At 29.3% G+C, this 19,306-nt stretch overlaps 1 protein-coding gene across 1 annotated transcript; it reads right to left on the reverse strand.

Moving 5' to 3' along the window:
* Window positions 1–5,661: 5,661 nt before the first annotated feature.
* On the reverse strand, window positions 5,662–13,327 carry LOC115723071 (transmembrane 9 superfamily member 2). Its single transcript, XM_030652480.2, has 7 exons — window positions 12,566–13,327; window positions 12,427–12,467; window positions 11,789–12,350; window positions 11,561–11,698; window positions 9,665–9,821; window positions 8,731–9,257; window positions 5,662–6,715 (listed from the first exon to the last, which is right to left on the reverse strand). Exons 1-7 carry the CDS (start codon window positions 12,730–12,732, stop codon window positions 6,496–6,498), a joined length of 1,812 nt encoding a protein of 603 aa, XP_030508340.2. The 5' UTR covers window positions 12,733–13,327; the 3' UTR covers window positions 5,662–6,495.
* Between the last annotated feature and the right edge of the window lie 5,979 nt (window positions 13,328–19,306).

Here is a 19,306-nt window from a genome sequence, read left to right on the forward strand (position 1 = left end):
TGAAGGGTATTTGAGAGATGTAATTAACATTTATCTAAAGACATGACTAGAAGTGTGATTATTTATTCTTCTTCATGAAACTTGTTTTGGGAAGAAATACTTAAGAATGCAACATAAATTCTGAATTGTGTATCAAGTAAAGTATAAGTTAAAACTCTTTATAAACTAAGGTTGTGGTTAGACTAATAGTCTAACATATAGATATATTCTATTTGTGGATGTTCGATTAAGATGAGGTCTTATAAGCCTCATAAAAGCAATACGGACTCCAAAATAGTAAGGAACTATACTTTACTGTATACTCTAGTAATTAAAAAAGCTACAATTTTTGTGATCCCACATTATGGTTCAATTTTGAGACGAGAAACTTTAATAATTTTAAGGATGTTGAGTTTGGGGGAGAAATAAGATTATTATAGATATTGTTCTTGAGAAGGAATTGACGTTAAACTCAATTCCAACTATCACTTATGACAATGTTTAGTTTTTCATGACTTTCATTGATCAATAAGTGAATCCAGAACCTTGATAAGACAATATCAAACAACTTCTCATTCAAGATATGGTAAATGTTTCAGATAATCAAACTCAACAACCTCAAAGATCAGTGTCATTAAAGAAATCCATGAGAGAAAGGACATAAGAAAATAATGGGATGATAGACGATGATCCAATCAACTTTTATCATGCCATGAAGGTTCCAACTCTCGAAACTGGATTGATATCATAAATAAAGAGTACAAATTGATGTGAGACAATAAAGTTCTGGTATTTTTCCTATTGCTATAAGGTGTAAAACCAATTGGTTATAAATAAATATTTATAATCAAGAGGGATGCAAATTGCAATGTGGAGAGATGTACATTATGTCTTGCATGTAAGGAATTACTTATAAAGCATATATTTATTCTTTTGAATAGACTTTCTTTGGTTTAATTGAAAGACTATTTCAAGACAAGCATGACCTTGTTGCTCATTATGGTCTTGAGTTATATCAAATGGATTACTAATGTGTCATTTATCAATAATGATATTGATGACAAAAGTTATGTGTGCAACGAGAAAACTTTGTGTCCAAAGATCCAAAGAATATGGTTTGCAAATTAGGAAAATCCATGTGTATACTCAAGTAAGCTTCTCGTGAATAATTACACAATTTTCATTAAGTATTCTCATTTGGTTTTTGAGATAAAAGCTTTTGATGATTGTGTATATATCACGAGTTCGGTGGGAGTAAGAATATGATCACTGGTATTATATTGGTGAACAATTGCTTGCCATTAATGATATACTCATTTTGTATTAGGAATTCAATATATGTTGAGAATGTTCTTGAAATATTCTTGAATTATAACAAAAGAGATATATCAATAAAGTATTCAAAATTTTTGGCATGAAAGATACTATATCAGGTGATAAGCTTGTAGCTAAAGAAAATAAGTTGTCTAAATTATTGCCCTAAAAGCAACCTTAGAATTCAAGAAATATAGAAGATTCTTAATTTCCATTAGAATCTAATATATGCTCAAGCATGTATGTATTTGTACTTATACATATTAAGAATGTTGGATAGATATTTAAGTAACCATATAAGGAACTTTCGGTATGCAGCCAAATAAACTATAAGGAATTTAAGGAGAACAAAATACTATATGTTCACTTATCAGAAATTAGAAAACAGAAAATGTTGGAGATCATTAAGATTTCTAATTCTGATCTTATAAAGCTTTTAGTTGTGAGATTTTTTGTCACATATGGCTGAAAAAATTAAGAATGGTATTGAAAGCTATTAAAGATATATTTTGTGACAATAAATCAATCAGGTTGCATTTTAATAACAACATGAACTCTATGAGGTCAAAGGCACATTGACTTTGAGCTAATTGTTATTAAAATAAAGTTCAGAGTAATAAGGTGTCTATAGAACATAATAAGGACAAACTCCATATTTTGTGTGATCTGGATCATTAAGAATATACCACTTAAGGCTTTTCAGGAGCGTATTGCTCATATATGGATGTGGTATTATTTAAGATTGTCTTGTGGTTTAGTAGGAGTTTGTATTTGAGATGTTCTATCAGGCGATACATATTTATGGTTTGATTCTGCAGATAAAGTATGGATTTAAGTTTTGAGTACTCTGAATGTATTCTTTCTATTGAGGTTTAAGTATAAGGTTAGAAAGAATTAATAAAGAATTGATCTCAATTAAGGAGGACCAGTTAGAAATAGACATGCTAAGATCACATTTGCATGTAATTTCCATGCTACGCATCCATGATTGATCTATGTCATTTGGTTATATTGATATACGTGACCATTGATGGGTTTAGCTACGATAAATGTTGCGAAGGCCGCTTTGATCCTATGTTAGTATAATTAATGGACGAGATTGTTTTGAAATACCTATAATTATGATAGCAAAAGTTAAGCGCTTATAAGGTTACACACTATCGGAAAACATATGTAGCCCAAGTGGGAGATTGTTGGATTAAAATCCTCAATATGGGCTCATATGTATATTAGTGTATTGCTATTTGAAGTTTGGCCCAAATAAAGTGATCATTTTAGTAATTATGGGTCATTGGGTATTAAAGTGTCATGGGCTAAATGTGTAGATACCCTAAGCGATATTTCTAATTTATTGAGGGGCTAAATTAGAAATACTTAAAATTAATAACCTAGCTATGAGGTTATAAATTGGTAAGTGATGCAAACAAGTGCCAATTTCTATTCTCATCTTCCCCATCAAGAGAGAAAATTAGAAAACCTAAGCCTTGTTTTCTTGGAAGATCATTATCTAAAATCACCACAAAGATTATCTCTACGAGATGGATTAAGATCATCACTATCTATGGATTAACGTACGCTTCCGTCATTTGTATTCTTCTCTTTGAATCAACAAAGGTATTCTTTAGATCTATAGTTATACACTTATAATTATATGTAATATGTTTTTCTATAGAATTGAATTTTGTTGTTGTATATTTTATGAGTGATATAAAATCTAACATAATTTAGTTCAAATTCAAATTAAGAAATCATTGCACATTTATCAGTTTCTTCCTCTTCAAATATTTTTATAAATTATTTTTAAAATATACTCTTCAAATATACGGTTTGTATACGATTTTTTAATTTAAAAAAAGATTGTTTAATTTTTTGGGTTTAATTATTGGGTTTATTTTTTGAAATTTGAATGAAGTGTAAAAAAATTTCAAAAATTGGGGATATACTATTTGTTAGAGAGATATGTGGGTAAGATAATTTTTTTTAATTTAAAAAAAGATTGTTTAATTTTTTAGGTTTAATTATTGGGTTTATTTATTTGTTAACGTTTAACGTTAACCGTCTGTTAAGTTAAGGATAAATAAAAAAAAAATCGTTAAAAAAAATCGTTAAACCAACAATTGCCGTTAAATAGACACTTTTTATATATAAAGATATTTCGAGCTTTTCATGTTTAGTAAATATTTTTCGTGTTATATCATACTAATTTATAGTGTTATGTTGTATCATGTCTAAACCTATATATATTTTTTCGTATCAATTTTATACAGTATATTAAAAAAAACTCAATTATAACACTTGTTATTTACATGCACTAATCATTTATATATTATACGTATTTGAAATATGAGTAACTCAATTAACACTTGTTTGACTTTGCTTTAAGTTTAAGTGTACTTTTTGAGTTTTGATAGCCACACATCTATATATAGATTAATAATATACAAACTCTTACTATTACCTAACCTTTAAGTTATTATATTAATAATTCATAAAATATTTTAATTATAACTGTGATGTATGTATAATTTGTCTCTTTGCTTAGTTAATTGTTTAATGGAGCCGTACATAACAGATAAATAAATAAACAAATATATTATGCATTGGATTCGGTGGTCCAAATAATAGAATAAAAATAAAATGTTGTACATAAATACAAAATTTTGTTATTAATTACTTAATTAGATCTATGCATGTTAATTATTTAATGTTATGCATATAAAATAATTAAAGTATTTATAGATTCATAAGACATGGACTTAACGACAGCACATGGAACAATTGTTTCCAAATCATGACTTTACAGACCATAATTAATATTATGTATGCTTTTGTCAAAAACAATTTTTTTTTTTGGAGAATATTAATTAAGGACCGAAAATAAATAATTATTCTTGTATAAATTAAGATATGTGTTAAAAATGAAAAAGAAATAAAAAACGCCTTTATACCTTGTAATATGAAATATTCATATCAGATAATATTTTGGTGGTCACTTTTTAAAAGTCTAAAATTAGGCACTGATACTGTCTAAATAAAAAATGTAAATAAAGTTAGTACAAAAAGCCAAAGTCCTCAAAGGATAAATAAAGATGGCTTTGATTGGAAGGAAGAATAGTAATGAAAATATGAATCAAATAAAATTAAATTTAAAGCGAATTAAAAAGTTATTAATTTTTTATTTTCATATTGTTTTGGACTAGTTTTTTTTTTTTTTAAATTTAAAATAGAATAGTTATTTTATTAAAATAGTTAAAAAAACTAATCTATTAGAATGAAATAAATATTGTTCTATTTTCATTTCATTTCATTTCGTACCCCAAACCACCATTTAAATAATTCAAAAAAATAATAACAATGGAGGAAAAGCTAAGAAGTTTAGAGGGGTATGTTAGAGATTTTATTATATCTGAAAAAAAAAAATCAAGATAATACACCTTTTATTGCAACATAAAATAAAAGGAGTAACAAAAGTGTTTGATTAAATAAATACAATATGTATACACTATACAAAATTACAAATATTGTATTTACTATTTAGGCTAACTAGAATTTTTACCCTTGAATTTTTACATGTACCAAATCATGCCTCTTGAACTTTTAAGGTTGTTAAAAATGCTCATGAACTTTTAAGGTCGTTAAAAATGCCCTCTGAACTATTTAGATTGTTAGATTTAAGAACTTTTATCCAATTTTTTTTTAAAAAAATCTAAGATATGAAAGTTCAGAGAACATGATTTAATACATGTAAAAGTTCGTAGGGCATGATTTGGTAGATATCAAAGTCTGGAAAGTATATGGTTTAGTACATAAACAATCACTAAAATAGTAAAATTGAATGAAATTAGACAAAAGTCTTAAATCTAACAACCTCAATAATTCAAAGAAAATTTTTTTCGACCAAAAAATATCCAAAAGACATGATTTAATACATGTTAAAAATGCAAAAATGTAAAAAATGAAGATGAAGAGTTTTGTTCATAGAAAACTTCATGTCACAAAGCTATAAAGTTTTGAGCGTTTTATGATGAAAAACACTTCAGGCATATGTCGCCTGACACTATTTCAAAATACTCATCAAAAATGGAGTTTTGTAACTCCTTTCTACCCTTTTTCAATTTTCAATAATATTTCTAACTCATTTTTATCACTTAAATGATTCTTATAACACCCTTTAACAACTATATGATGATAGCTTTTAATTCCATAATCAATTTGTGTAACAGCTCACTTAATGACACTTGAAATCTGATCAACTAAAAAGAGTTACAAATCATTAACTAGTTATAACTTCTTTTCCATGTTACAATATTAAGAGTTTAAAATAAACTATAAAATACATAATTTATTTACCCAAACCTATAATATATATTATTTGCTCAAAAAAAAAAATAATATATATTATTTACATAATAATATTTAAAAATGTTCATTGAATATAATCTGTACAAATTTGCTCATTATATATTTGATCCGCGCTAAGTACGAATTTCATATTTTAGATTCAATCTAATTCACACAATAACTTAAATCCAATCCAATCTAATTCGCAAAAGTGCGGATTGGGTCAGTTCTTTTGAATTGATTATTTTTTAATATTAAATTATTTAATATTTATTTAAAATAGTTTTTTTACATAACTAATAATAAAATAAAACAAATTATTATTGTTTTATGTCTCCAATAATAAATTAAGATAAATAAAATAACAAATTCAAAAGAATAAAAAATTATATGTAAAAGAAATGTTTAACTTTGTTTTAAATTACATGTAAGAAAATTATTAAACTAAAAATCAATCAATGATTAAGAAATTTAAGTAAAATTAAATTAAAAAATTAAATTATTTTTTTCAAATTAATTATACATGTGGCATTGACATGATATTAACACGACAGTTGGCTAAGCATTCATGCCATCATTTTGATAGTTAGGTGTGATAAAACTTATGAGAATGATCAATTTACAACACTCCGAATAATTTATGAATTATTTTTAACTGAAAAAGTTCAGTGAGAATAATAATACATAGGTCACAAACTCATAATTCGGGGTGCAAAAATAGCTTTGTCCCTAAGTATCACTATCACCACTACTACTAGGAAATTTCCTCAAAGATGATGCACTATACAAAAGATTGTTAATGAAAACTAGAAAATAAGATTTACATAATCAAGAGATGAAAGATGATTAGTACTATAGCCACTAATTACGCTTAATAGGATGGTACATGTAGTGAACACAAAGAAAAGAGGCTGCAAAACTAACACTACCAAACATTAAGGAAATTCCATAGCTTATGATAGCCATGTATCCAAAGAAGAATGAAACTTGCAAAAAACCAGACCAATGTGATTTCACATAGTAGTAGTATATGCAAAAGCAGTAAACATATAATCCAACTGACCCGCCCCGAAAAAACGACCTGAAACATAAAAACAAACAAACAAACATTAGGGTGTGATTGGTATAGGATTTGAATTTGATTTTATGTTTTTAAAACTTAAAAAGTATGGGACCTACACAGAAAACTTGATTGGTTTATTGTTTTTGAAAACTGATTTCAAAAACAAACTCAAAATTGTTAGAAAGATTTTGAAAACAGCTTTTTCATGTTTTCAGTTGATCCAAAAACATGATTTTTGACTTTTTTTTTTCTTTCTTGAAATATCAACGGCTACTCTCTCTCTCTTTTTATTCCTTCTTTTTTTATATTCTATTATTTTATTATTTTAAGGAAACATTTATTTCTTTTATTTCTTAATAAATAGTTTTTTTTTCCTACCTACATTTCTATTAATATACTATTTGTTATTTTTTTTCTCTAATATTATTATTAGACTATTTATTATTGTAAACAGATATTGTAATAAAATATAAATATTTTTCTAATTTATAATAAAATATATTTATTTGCACCTGGAAAAATACACACTCCATTTTATTATTTTTATTTTTTATTATATATATTTTTAATTTATAGTTACTTATATTATATTTTTTTTTCTTCATTTTAAATGCTACGATTAAAACAAAAAAAATAAAAAATATATATTTTATTTGAGTAATAAAAAATTAGAAGGAAAATATTAAAATTAATACAACGTAGTTACAACAATAGACTATAAGTATTTATAAATAAAAAAAATAAGAAAAATCTAGCTTTAATTAAAAAAATAATGTTAATGTATTATTCTTATAAATTTATAACTGTAATTATTGTGGAATTAAATATTAAAATTATATAACTAAATTTACATATAAATATAAAATTTATTATCATAGGCTATTTATTTAAAATTAAAATTATGTTCAGATTTAGTTAAATCAATCATATATTCTAATACGGTTATATTTTTAAATTATGTACCAATCACAGATTCAATTTTTTAAAATTCAAAAACTGTTTACAGATACTGAACCAATCACATTTTTAGAAACATATTTCTAATCACAAAATTTAAATTTTCATTTTAGATACCAAATTTTGAAAACACAGTTTTCAAATCACGAACCAATCAGCCCCTTAGTTACTTATTAGTTTCGATAATTCTTTGCAAAATGGTCTCCGATACACTAGATAGCTGGTCTAAAAATTTCAAAAGTGGTCGAAATATTTAGACAGCTGATCGAATTTTGGAGTTAGGCCATTTTGCAAAAAATTATCAAAACTAAGTCAAAGTACAAAATGACTTGAAAAAAAAAAATCATTTTGGTAATTATTTTAACTTTTATTCTCATTCTCATTCATCTTAAATAGTAAACTTATTTGGGCTGCTATTAAACTTTTAATAAGAAAGTACTATTATCATATCAGCATCATGGCATCCCTAAATACTTGTATACACAGAATATAGGCAAGTGATATCTTCTCAATCAGTTTTCATCAGATCTCAAATCTCAAAAGCATCATCGATTCATCATCATCATAATAAAATATAATGCTAAAATCTAATCAAGAGAAGTTGAAATTTCAACAGTGGAGCTAGCAAGTTTCATGCTTTTATATAATTATAAGCAAGACCGACCATGAGAATTATATGAGCTAAGAGCATAGGATTTTTATTTTTAGAAATATATAAAAAAATATTAAAAGAGTGTTATGTGACTAAAATTCATGATATTATGTAATGTGTCATTCACCTGAATATTTATTATTTATAATACATTTAATTTTACTTAAATAAAAACCTAATAAAGAAATATGGACCCTAAGCATGAGCCTAGCCCGCCTATGCTTAGGGTTCGCCTTGTTATAAGCTTTGTTAAAATGTCATAACACTAAGTGAACTTGAAAACCTTAATACACCTAATTTGTATTCCTTGTCAATTGTAACAAGTTTATAATATGAAGAAAAATTTAAAGAAGAGAAATAAAACAAGTTCATATACCATAAATGACTGACAAAAATGTACTAAAAGGAAAAAAGAAAGGCATACCTCCACCACCATTTATGATCTTCAGCTAGAAATTGGCGACATGTGAGACAAGCATTGACTAAAGCAATGAAAAACAGAACAAGAACAAAGGTGATAAACAACACCTTGTAAGAGATGGAAGTTCCATGACCCCACACAGTACTAATTGCAAAGAAAAGCTCCAAGTACATGACCGAAAAAGGCAAAGCCCCAGCGAGCGCTATCTGAGGCAGCGCGCGCCTAAACCATGGAAGTGTTGGAATTTCTCGAGCTACACTCGAGGTTGTTAGAGGATGAGCTAGCAATTTAACCTTGTTACTCGGGCAAATCGCTTGCAACTCGGCCTTGTTGTTGCTCTTTCCAAACACCCCACCAAGTAGAAGCAATGGGAATGAAATTAATGACCAAAGAAGAGATATTTTCATGATTGTGTTAAAGGGTAGTGCTGATGCAGTTGCCTTATAAGCTGTGGCTATTGAGTTAAGAAGGCAGAGTGTGATGAACAATGGTCCAGAAAAAAGGCATTCTGTAAGGAGGAGATTTCCCAACTGTCATAACAGATTTGGATGAAGTTATATTATAATGTTATATAGAGCATTTTTAATGGAGTGTCAATTTTTATAAAAAAATTCCTCTTTAATAACTGCTAAAATTTGTACTAAATTTAGTATTAATGGGTGACTTTAATACATTTTTTTTAAGTACTGTCATTATTTTTTAAAAAAGTATTATTTAATCAAACATAACACACACGACAAGTTACTTTTTATAAGAGACTCATCTTAAATAAAGATGATTGGTTGAATGTAAATATGTGTTAAATTTGTGTGTAAATTATGTGTAATTTATTGTGAAAAGTGCACTATTAATTCTTTTGGTCACATTTAACATATTTGACATCATAATAAGTTGAAAAGTAAGAGTTGTGTAAAGAGAGAACAATATCATTACTTACCCAATTTGTTCCTCCAAAATGACAATAAAAAGAAGTTGATATGTAACCAGAAATAGTAGAAGTTGTTGTGTATATGACAAATAATGCAGTTGATAGGCCACCGCGGTTGTGTGGATAAAATACACCAGAGATTCCAAGTACCAGAATGAGCATGGTACTAAAAATGCATTCAATTGTTATAATCTCATTTTACATATAACATAACATAATATTAGGGTCGTCTCAATTAATTTGGCAGCTCTTTATAAAAATTATAAATTGGACTCTTTTTATGAAAAAAAAAAACTATATTTTTCTGTAAATATCTAAAATATCATATTTTTATCAAATAATTAGATTTTTTTGTCAAAAAAATATAAAATATGGTATTTTTGAAAAAGTAGATTAAGTATTTTTCTATAAATTTTTTTTAGGAAATTTACATAATATACTAGCTTTTGCTATTTTTTTACAAAAATACTGTCATGCGGTATTTTTTACTTTTTTTAGTGTATTTTTTTATAAGTTTCATACTGCAGTATACTGTGTTAAGTTTTCACTATTGTTCTACTGGTATTTTTTAGTTGTTCTACTATTGTTTTGAGTTGTTCTGTTTTGTGTTCTCCTGGTATTTTATAAAAACACAGTATTTTTAAAAAGATTTTCGTGTGACAATATTTTTGTAAAAATTAACTCAAATTCAAGTATTTTTGTAAGTCACGTGGGCCTAGTATGTAGGTCCCATTTGTCTTAGGAATAATTACATAAGACACCATTTTTCGTAAAATATTTACATTTTTACGTTCAAAGAATGTTTTTTTACATTTTTACAGTTTTCTAAAAAATAACACGAAAACAACATAAAATCAACAAGAAAACAACATAAAAGTAACATGAAAATAACATCAAAATAACAACAAAAAAATAACAAAAAATAACATACATATAACAAAAAATTAACAACAAATGAACAAAATTTCAACATAAAAATACCGTATTTTATGTAAATAAAATCAAAAAAATCGTAAAAATGTTTAAAATTCCGTAAAACCGTATTTTTGTTGTTTTTTTTTTTGTTATTTTTGTGCATTTGTGAAATTAACCCTTTGTCTTACCCATAACATCAATTAAGAGTGTTTGGTGTTATTTTTTATATATAAAAAAGAAAACTTATAAAAATATTAGAATTTTAGTTCATTTTTACAAAAAAATACTGTTACACATAATTTTTCTAAAAAATACTATATTTTTATAAAACAACAGTGGAACACAAACAAAACAATTAAAAACAACAGTAAAACAACTAAAAAAATAACTGTAAAATAACAGTGAAAACTTAACACAGTACACAGTATTTTTGAAAAAACATTCTGCCCCACAGTATAAAAGTACAAAAATTTAAAATTTCCATATGTGGTGTAAATAATTCTAAAAAAATATGCATTTGTAGCATGTATATGTATTTTGATAACTAGATAAATTTCGTGTGATTTTATAAAAATATATATAAATATGTATATATATATATTTGGAGCGAAATTTTCTATGTAGTTTATGTTATTGCACTTAAATATTTATATAAATTTTTTGGCGGTAAAAATTTTTATATAGTTCATCTTGTTACACTTAAATTTCTTTGTAAATATTTTAGCGGCAAAAATTCTTCTATAATTCATATTTCACAGTAAAAATCATAGATGTAACTTTAGTCTCTCATTTGGTAACAGAGAAAGGATTAATATTGTAATAAAATGACTACATAGTAATTTTTGTAGCTAAAAAATTTATATAGGTATTTATGTGCAACAAAATCAACTATATAAACAATTTTGCCAAGTATTTAGCTGCAACAAAGTGAAATGCAAAAAACAAAAAAAAAAAAAAAAAAAAATCAAGCCTTTATGTTAAGATACTTACAGTGTTAGCAATTGTGTACCAGAGCCAAGAGATGCAGCAAGCAAGGACTTATGAGATGGGATTCTAAACACATCATCTTGGATGCATTTCCAACCTCTTTCTCCTTGGTTAGATCCCGATTCTTCGTCATGCGAACCCCTTTTCGAATCATCGATCGAATCGAATTAGAAAAACAAAAAGATAGTTATAATAAATGATCATATTTGAATTTGATGAAAGATTGCTTACTCAGGAAATTCTTTCTTGAAGACACGAATGTACAACTTCACAAAAAGACCAATCAAGACAAGAGCTATAGCACAAGAATTCAATAATGAAAACCAATGAATGTCCATGTATTTTGAAGACTTTGAGTACTTAATTTTCGTGCTTTTCACTAATGGAATATACACTTTAACCCATTCAACAGAGTAACCAAACTCCACATAAGTCTCCTTATCTTCAATCAAATCAACTTCATCTTCATAATGATGTGGAACAACTTTGATCTTGACTATTTGGTTCTCATACACAAAGACTTGAAAATGAATGTGATTATGAAGTAAATATCTCCCTTTTTTGTCAACTCTACCAATGAATAGAAACAATGGCATGTCATCATGGTAGATTTGAAGATAGTAATTTCTTTCTATTGCTGTTCGAAATCGAAAAACTTGTTCTTTAGACAAGTTTTTTGAGCATGTCACTATGGATTTTTTCTCTACTAGAAATTCAATCTCATATGGTGCATTGATTAGATGATCCCCATTTAATATCTCACCAAAAGTTTGCTTTTTTTCATTGAAATAATCTGTCATTAGGATAAGAGTTATAAGAAAATGGTATAGAAATGATATTAGAGGAAAAGAAAAGCTTATTGATTATACCTGGTTTACATAATGGAAGATCAAAATAGTGGTATTTTTCACTGAAAATAATATGAACAAAAATAGAATATAGCATTAAAGATCATAATATTAAATTATTAATATCAATTCAAAAATTGGAACAGAGAAGTAAATTCACCTTGGATTTTGAAAGGGTCCCAATTTAGTAACATATAAAGGAACAGAGTCTCCAGCTTTATAGGTTGTGTAGTTAAGAGAATCAGATCTAATTTGGGTTCTATTAGTATTTCCATAACAACCCAAAATTAGAAGACAAAATATAATAAGAAGAAATTCCAATTCCATTGTTTTGTTTTTCAGATGTGAATGAAGAGACTCTTTTTTATTTCTTAGTGTAAATGAAATGAGTGATATAGAAGAAGAGAATGGAGATTTAGATCAGATTTAGTCAATCAAATTTAAATAAGGAGAAGATAGATTATGGATATAAGAAATCTGATTAAGATTCAGTCAGAACGTTGACTTTTTATGAGAGAGAGAGAGAGAGAGAGAGAGAGAGAGAGAGAGAGAGAGAGAGAGAGAGAGAGAGAGAGAGAGAGAGAGAGAGAGAGAGAGAGAGAGAGAGAGAGAGAGAGAGAGAGAGACAGAGAGAAGTTTCCATGGAATCAAAGCAAGGAAGGATTGAGTTGAGTTGGCGCCATATTCTACTAAGTCCACTTGCTTTACTACATTTATATATGTTCTGTTAGATTTTGAGTAATTTAGTAATTGGTTCTTAAGTATTAAATAAATTATCATGTAATAATTTTTGATTGGTTTAGGTGATTAAATTTTTATTTCTTTTTAAAAAAAATTAATTTAAATGTACCAATAAGAAAATGACACTAAATAATGACGTAATATTTACCGGCTAGATACCTACAAAGTTCTAGAAATATAAGTTATGTATTATTACCGCCAAAAATTAAACTTAGATATTTATTTATAACCGAGAGTTAAATTTATATATTTAGGGTTTAGGGTTTAGGGTAAATATAGGGTAAATATCATTTTAGATTTTGTATTTTACAAAAAGTTACTGATTAGACTCTCTATTTTGTTAAATGATAAATTAGACTATATATTTTTTAAAATAGTACAAAATAGTACCATGAACTGATTTTTTTGTCAAAGTAAGAGTTAATAATACCCTTGTTGTGATCGAAGATCACCTTTGCAATCGAGATTGAACACTAGGAATTAAAGACAAATATTAACACAACTGACGACGGCAATGCCGACATGATGTTCCGGCCAATGCGGTACAAAACCAGTCAAGAACTAATGAACAAAATTGATGAACAGATTGAATAATCTTGAATTGTTTTATTAGTCTTGGAGAGAATTACAATTAGAGAGTATGTACAAGGCTTAACCAAAACAAAATGAGTTAACAAGCTATATATACAAGCTGAACTAAAGAAAAGAAAAATGCAAAGCTGTCAAAAATAACAGTTAACAGAATTAACTGTCAAAACCGAACAACCAACTAACTAACTCCTAGTTTGCACGTGTGAATTTGGTGTGCATGTGACAGATTATAAACAACAAATCCTCCTTGATCTGACACAGATAACCAAAAGGATCAACAGAAAATTGAACCCCATAAAATCTGGTCAGAATTAATCTCAGCCTGCAATGTGAAGTAGATCGAGGCAGTGTTTGAATTTGGCATGAGGCACTGCCTTGGTGAACATGTCTGCAGGATTGTGATTAGTATGGATTTTCTGAACTTGAACTTCCTTGCTTGAGATTATGTCCCTAATGAAGTGCACCTTAATGTCAATATGTTTTGATCTCTCATGAAACATAGGGTTCTTCATTAGGTGAAGAGCACTCTGATTGTCACAGAATATAGTGACATTTTTAGTCTCGAAACCCATCTCCTTTGCTAGACCCTTTAGCCAAATTGCTTCTTTGATTGCCTCAGTAGCAGCCATGTACTCAGCTTTTGTTGAGGACAATGCTACAACCTTTTGAAGGTTTGCCTTCCAACTCACACATCCTCCTTGCATTGTGAAAACATAGCCAGTAATAGATCTTCTTGTGTCAATGCATCCTGCATAGTCTGAGTCAACATATCCTGAAACTTGAATTTCTGAATTGTAGCTTTTGCTATAGGTGAGACCTAGGTTAAGAGTGCCTTTGATGTATCTCATAATCCACTTCAGTGCATCCCAATGCTTCTCTCCTGGGTCTGCAATGAACCTACTCACAATGCTCATTGCATATGCTATGTCTGGCCTGGTACAGACCATAGCATACATTAAACTTCCAACCCCACTGGCATATGGAATTGAATCCATTAGCTCTCTGTCTTGCTCTGTTTTAGGTGCTTGATCTTTAGACAGTTTGAAGTGAGCAGCTAATGGAGTTGACACAGGTTTTGAGCTGTCCATCTTGAACTTCTGCAGTACCTTTCTAAGGTAATTTCCTTGTGTCAAAGTTAGGGACTCAGGTCTATTCCTTCTTATTTCAATTCCTAGTATTTTCTTAGCCTTTCCTAGATCTTTCATCTCAAATTCTGTTCTTAGAAGTGCCTTCATTTCTTTGATTTCACTCTTGCTTTTCCTTATCAGCAGTATGTCATCAACATACAGGAGAAGAAAGAGTGTATCATTGAAGTAAACACAAGGGTCATAGGCACTTTTAGTGAAACCACTTTTCAGCATGAAATCATCAAACATGAGATTCCATTGCCTAGGAGCTTGTTTCAACCCATACAAGGACTTTTGCAGCAAGCATACTTTGTCCTTGTCTTCATCAAATCCCTCTGGCATCTTCATGTAGATGGTTTCATCTAATTTTCCATTGAGAAAAGCAGTCTTCACATCCATTTGCTCGATTTCTAGATCTTTAGATGCAGCCTTGGCCATTATTGCTCTAATTGAAGCCTGCTTCACAACAGGTGAGAAAATTTCATTGAAGTCTACCCCTTCTCTTTGAGTAAACCCCTTTGCCACAAGTCTAGCCTTATATCTCTTGCAATCATCACTTGACAGACCCTCCTTTTCCCTAAAAATCCATTTGCAACTAACCAGTTTGCATCCTTCTGGTTTTCTGACAACAGTCCATGTTTTATTCTTTAACAAGGATTGTTTTTCTTCATCAATGGCCTGCAACCATTTGTCTTTATTCTTGCAGTTTATGGCTTCATCATAGGTTGCAGGTTCAGCATTTTCTATTTCACTAGCTATGGTTAAAGCATATGCAGTGTAATCTGCAAATCCAAACCTAGCTGGTGCTCTTGATTCCCTTCTAATTCTGTCTCTGGCAAGCTGATAATTGTCAAGTGAGCTATCTTGTTGCTGATCAGTTTCTTCTTCAACTTCCTGATCAGTGTTTTCACTAGTTCTTGCATTTGATCTGACTTCAACATGAACCTGTCTAGCCTCAGTGCTAGTTTTAGCTTTGTCTTCTGGTTTCATGGCCATTGCATTTTCATTAAAAACCACATCCCTGCTCACTATGCACTTTTTGAAACCAGTTTCTAAACACCAAAGTTTGTATCCTTTAACTCCATCAGGGTACCCAATGAACATGCATTTAATTGCTCTAGGCTGCAATTTGTCTTGTTTGACATGCACATATCCAATACAACCAAAAACTCTCAGATTCTCTAGAGTAGGAACCTAACCTGTCCACATTTCTTGTGGAGTTTTAAACTCAATTGCAGCAGATGGGCTTCTGTTTACCAAGTAGCAAGCTGTTTTGACAGCTTCTCCCCAAAACTTTCTCTCCAAACCAGCACCCTTCAGCATGCATCTAACTCTTTCAATAAGAGTTCTATTCATCCTCTCAGCCAAGCCATTCTGTTGTGGTGTCCTTGGTGCAGATTTGTGCCTTCCAATACCAGTTTCTTTGCAGTAGTTTGTAAACTATGTAGAGCGAAATTCTAAGCCATTGTCTGTTCTTAGCTTCTTAATTTTCTTGCCAGATTGGTTTTCAACCAATGTTTTCCATTCCTTGAAAGTCTTGAAAGCCTCATCTTTGGTTTTGAGCAAATGTACCCAAACCTTTCTTGAGTAATCATCTACAATACTCAGAAAGTAGCTTGACCGTCCCAAACTTGTCACCTTAGATGGACCCCACAGATCTGAGTGTATGTACCCAAGTGGCTCCTTGGTAGTGTGTTTCCCAGTACTGAACTTTTGCCTGCAACATTTTCCATAGACACATTCTTCACAAAAATCAAGCTTACCACCAAGTTTACCCTTAAGAATTCCTTGCCTTTCTAATTCCAACAGACCTCTTTGACTTACATGGCCAAGCCTTAGATGCCATAATTTAGTTTGATCTATATCATGATTATATGAAACTGTGTTGACACAGCCAGAGGCAGTTTCACCAATCATGATAAAGAGTCCATTTCTAAATTCTCCTTTGATCACTGTTTTGGAATTCTTCATGACTTTAAGAAACTTGTCATCAATTTCAACCTTACAACCAGTTTCAGTTAGTACACCAATTGACAATAAGTTTCTTTTGAGGTCTGGTACATACCTGACATTCTGAATCCTCCTCTTGACACCATCATGCATTTTGAGCATAACTGATCCAGTACCATGTATCTGACAGGCCCTATTGTCTCCAAGAAAAACTGTTCCTCCTTTTCTTTCTTCAAGATCATTGAACAGTTCCTTGATTGGACACATATGAAATGAGCATCCTGAATCAAGAACCCATTCATGACCAGAATCTGCATTAGAGGCTACCAATACATCTGCTGATTCATAGCCATCTGCTACAACATCAGCTTCTCCTTTCTCTTTGTTCTTTCTGCCTTCTTTCTTAAGTTTGGCCTTCAAAGCCAAGCATTCATCTCGAAAATGGCCTTCCTTCTTGCAATAAAAATACTTCTTGTCTGTTGTTCCCCTCGAGTCATCCTTTGACTTTGTTTTCTGGTTTCCCTTGTAGCCTCCTTTCTGGTTCTTGAAGTCTTTCTTTTGTGTCTTTCCTCTAGCAAACAAACCCTCTCCATTTTCACCTTGATTGTCCTCTGTTTTCTTCTGAATTTCTTTTGAATTTAAAGCAGCCTTGACTTCGGACATTGTTAGAGTTTCTTTACCATAAAGCATCGTATCAACAAAGTGTTCATAGGATCTTGGCAAAGAACTCAAAAGTATAATTGCCAGATCCTCTTCTTCCTGTTTCACTCCAATATTGCAGAGATCAAGAGTGATCTTGTTGAACTCATCTAGGTGATTCCTCAAATCTTTCCCCTCATCCATTCTAAGAGTGTACATTCTCTTCTTCAAATACAATTTATTTGCCAGGACTTCTTCAAGTATATGGAACTGAGTTTGTTCCATAAACCAACAGCCTTGTCTTCACTCGATACCTCCCTTAGGACTTCATCACCTAGACTGAGAAGAATAGCACTATGTGCCTTGGTTTCTATCTCTTTCTTCTTCTTCTCATCTTCAATTTCTTTGAGACTCTCTTCATCGATTGCTTCTGAAATTCCATTATGAACAAGCAATGCCTTCATCTTAATCCTCCATAACCCGAAATCATTAGTTCCATTGAACTTGTCGATTTCAAATCTTGCTGCAGCCATCTTCTTGAGTTTCTTGATGTCTTCGAGTTCCAATCTTGATTGAGCTAGACACCTTGCTCTGATACCACTTGTTGTGATCGAAGATCACCTTTGAAATCGAGATTGTACACTAGGAATTAAAGACAAATATTAACACAACTGACAGCAGCAATGCTGCAGCAATGTTCCAGCAATACTGGTACAAAACCAGTCAAGAACTAATGAACAAAATTGATGAACAGATTGAATAATCTTGAATTGTTTTATTAGTCTTGGAGAGAATTACAATTAGAGAGTATGTACAAGGCTTAACCAAAACAAAATGAGTTAACAAGCTATATATACAAGCTGAACTAAAGAAAAGAAAAATGCAAAGCTGTCAAAAATAACAGTTAACAGAATTAACTGTCAAAACCGAACAACCAACTAACTAACTCCTAGTTTGCACGTGTGAATTTGGTTTGCATGTGACAGATTATAAACAACAACCCTGATCTAGAATTGCTACGACAAAGTTGGATACATTTTTTGCATCTGTTCGTGCTAGAAATTGTCTTTAAGTTGGTTAAATTAACAAAAATTAAACTCAGAATACTATTATGAAAAATATAAAATCTATTTGGTTATTTTACAAAACAGAAAATACAATTAATAACTTTTGTAAAACACATGGTCTAAGTATTAACTCTTAAATATAATTATAATTCAACATTTTTATTATTGATGTTTAATTGAGTTGTATTGTTCAACTTTAAAAACAAAAACTAAAATTTATATGACAAACAAGATAATATTTTGAGTTTTGAGATTTTCATTTTATTTTCATAAGACTATTGACTAATGCAATATTAATATAGTGTCAGTTCTAATGTTCTAACTTTAATATTAAAATACTATTAGAATGACCACTTGAGCTAGCTCATAGCCTTAAGTGGCTATAGGAAGGTGTGTGTATTAGAACTCCTGAATTCGAATCATAAACTATAAATTTTAATATATAAATGCTTAAATAAAAAAATACAATTAAAATGAACCACAAATACCTAAATTTCAAATGAAATACCATAAACTATAAATCTTATAAAAGACTTTTTTTAATATATTTAATCTTTCTAAATTTTATAAAATCATGCTACATTTAAGGTTTTTTTTCTTTCTTAAAAACAAATCTTAATTAATTAATTTATTTTTAATAAAAGATAAGATTTTGTTAATACAAATCGTTCAATAATACATTGTGATCAGAGTAAATAGAAGCTCATTAAAAATACAATAAAAATAAGAAGCTCGTACTAAGAAATAAGTCATTTTATTAACAGAACGTTTAATAAAAAGTAATAA

The sequence above is a fragment of the Cannabis sativa genome, chromosome 9, assembly GCF_029168945.1.
Source record: "Cannabis sativa cultivar Pink pepper isolate KNU-18-1 chromosome 9, ASM2916894v1, whole genome shotgun sequence".
Classification (NCBI taxonomy): domain Eukaryota; kingdom Viridiplantae; phylum Streptophyta; class Magnoliopsida; order Rosales; family Cannabaceae; genus Cannabis; species Cannabis sativa.

Excerpts from the sequence above, each read along its gene's own strand:
- LOC115723071 (XM_030652480.2), bottom strand. The coding sequence starts at position 12,732 with ATGGAATTGGAATTTCTTCTTATTATATTTTGTCTTCTAATTTTGGGT. Across the intron at positions 9,822-11,560 it reads GGTACACAATTGCTAACACT|TACCATGCTCATTCTGGTAC; the intron begins GTAAGTATCTTA and ends ATGCATTTTTAG. Across the intron at positions 6,716-8,730 it reads GATCATAAATGGTGGTGGAG|GTCGTTTTTTCGGGGCGGGT; the intron begins GTATGCCTTTCT and ends TTTATGTTTCAG.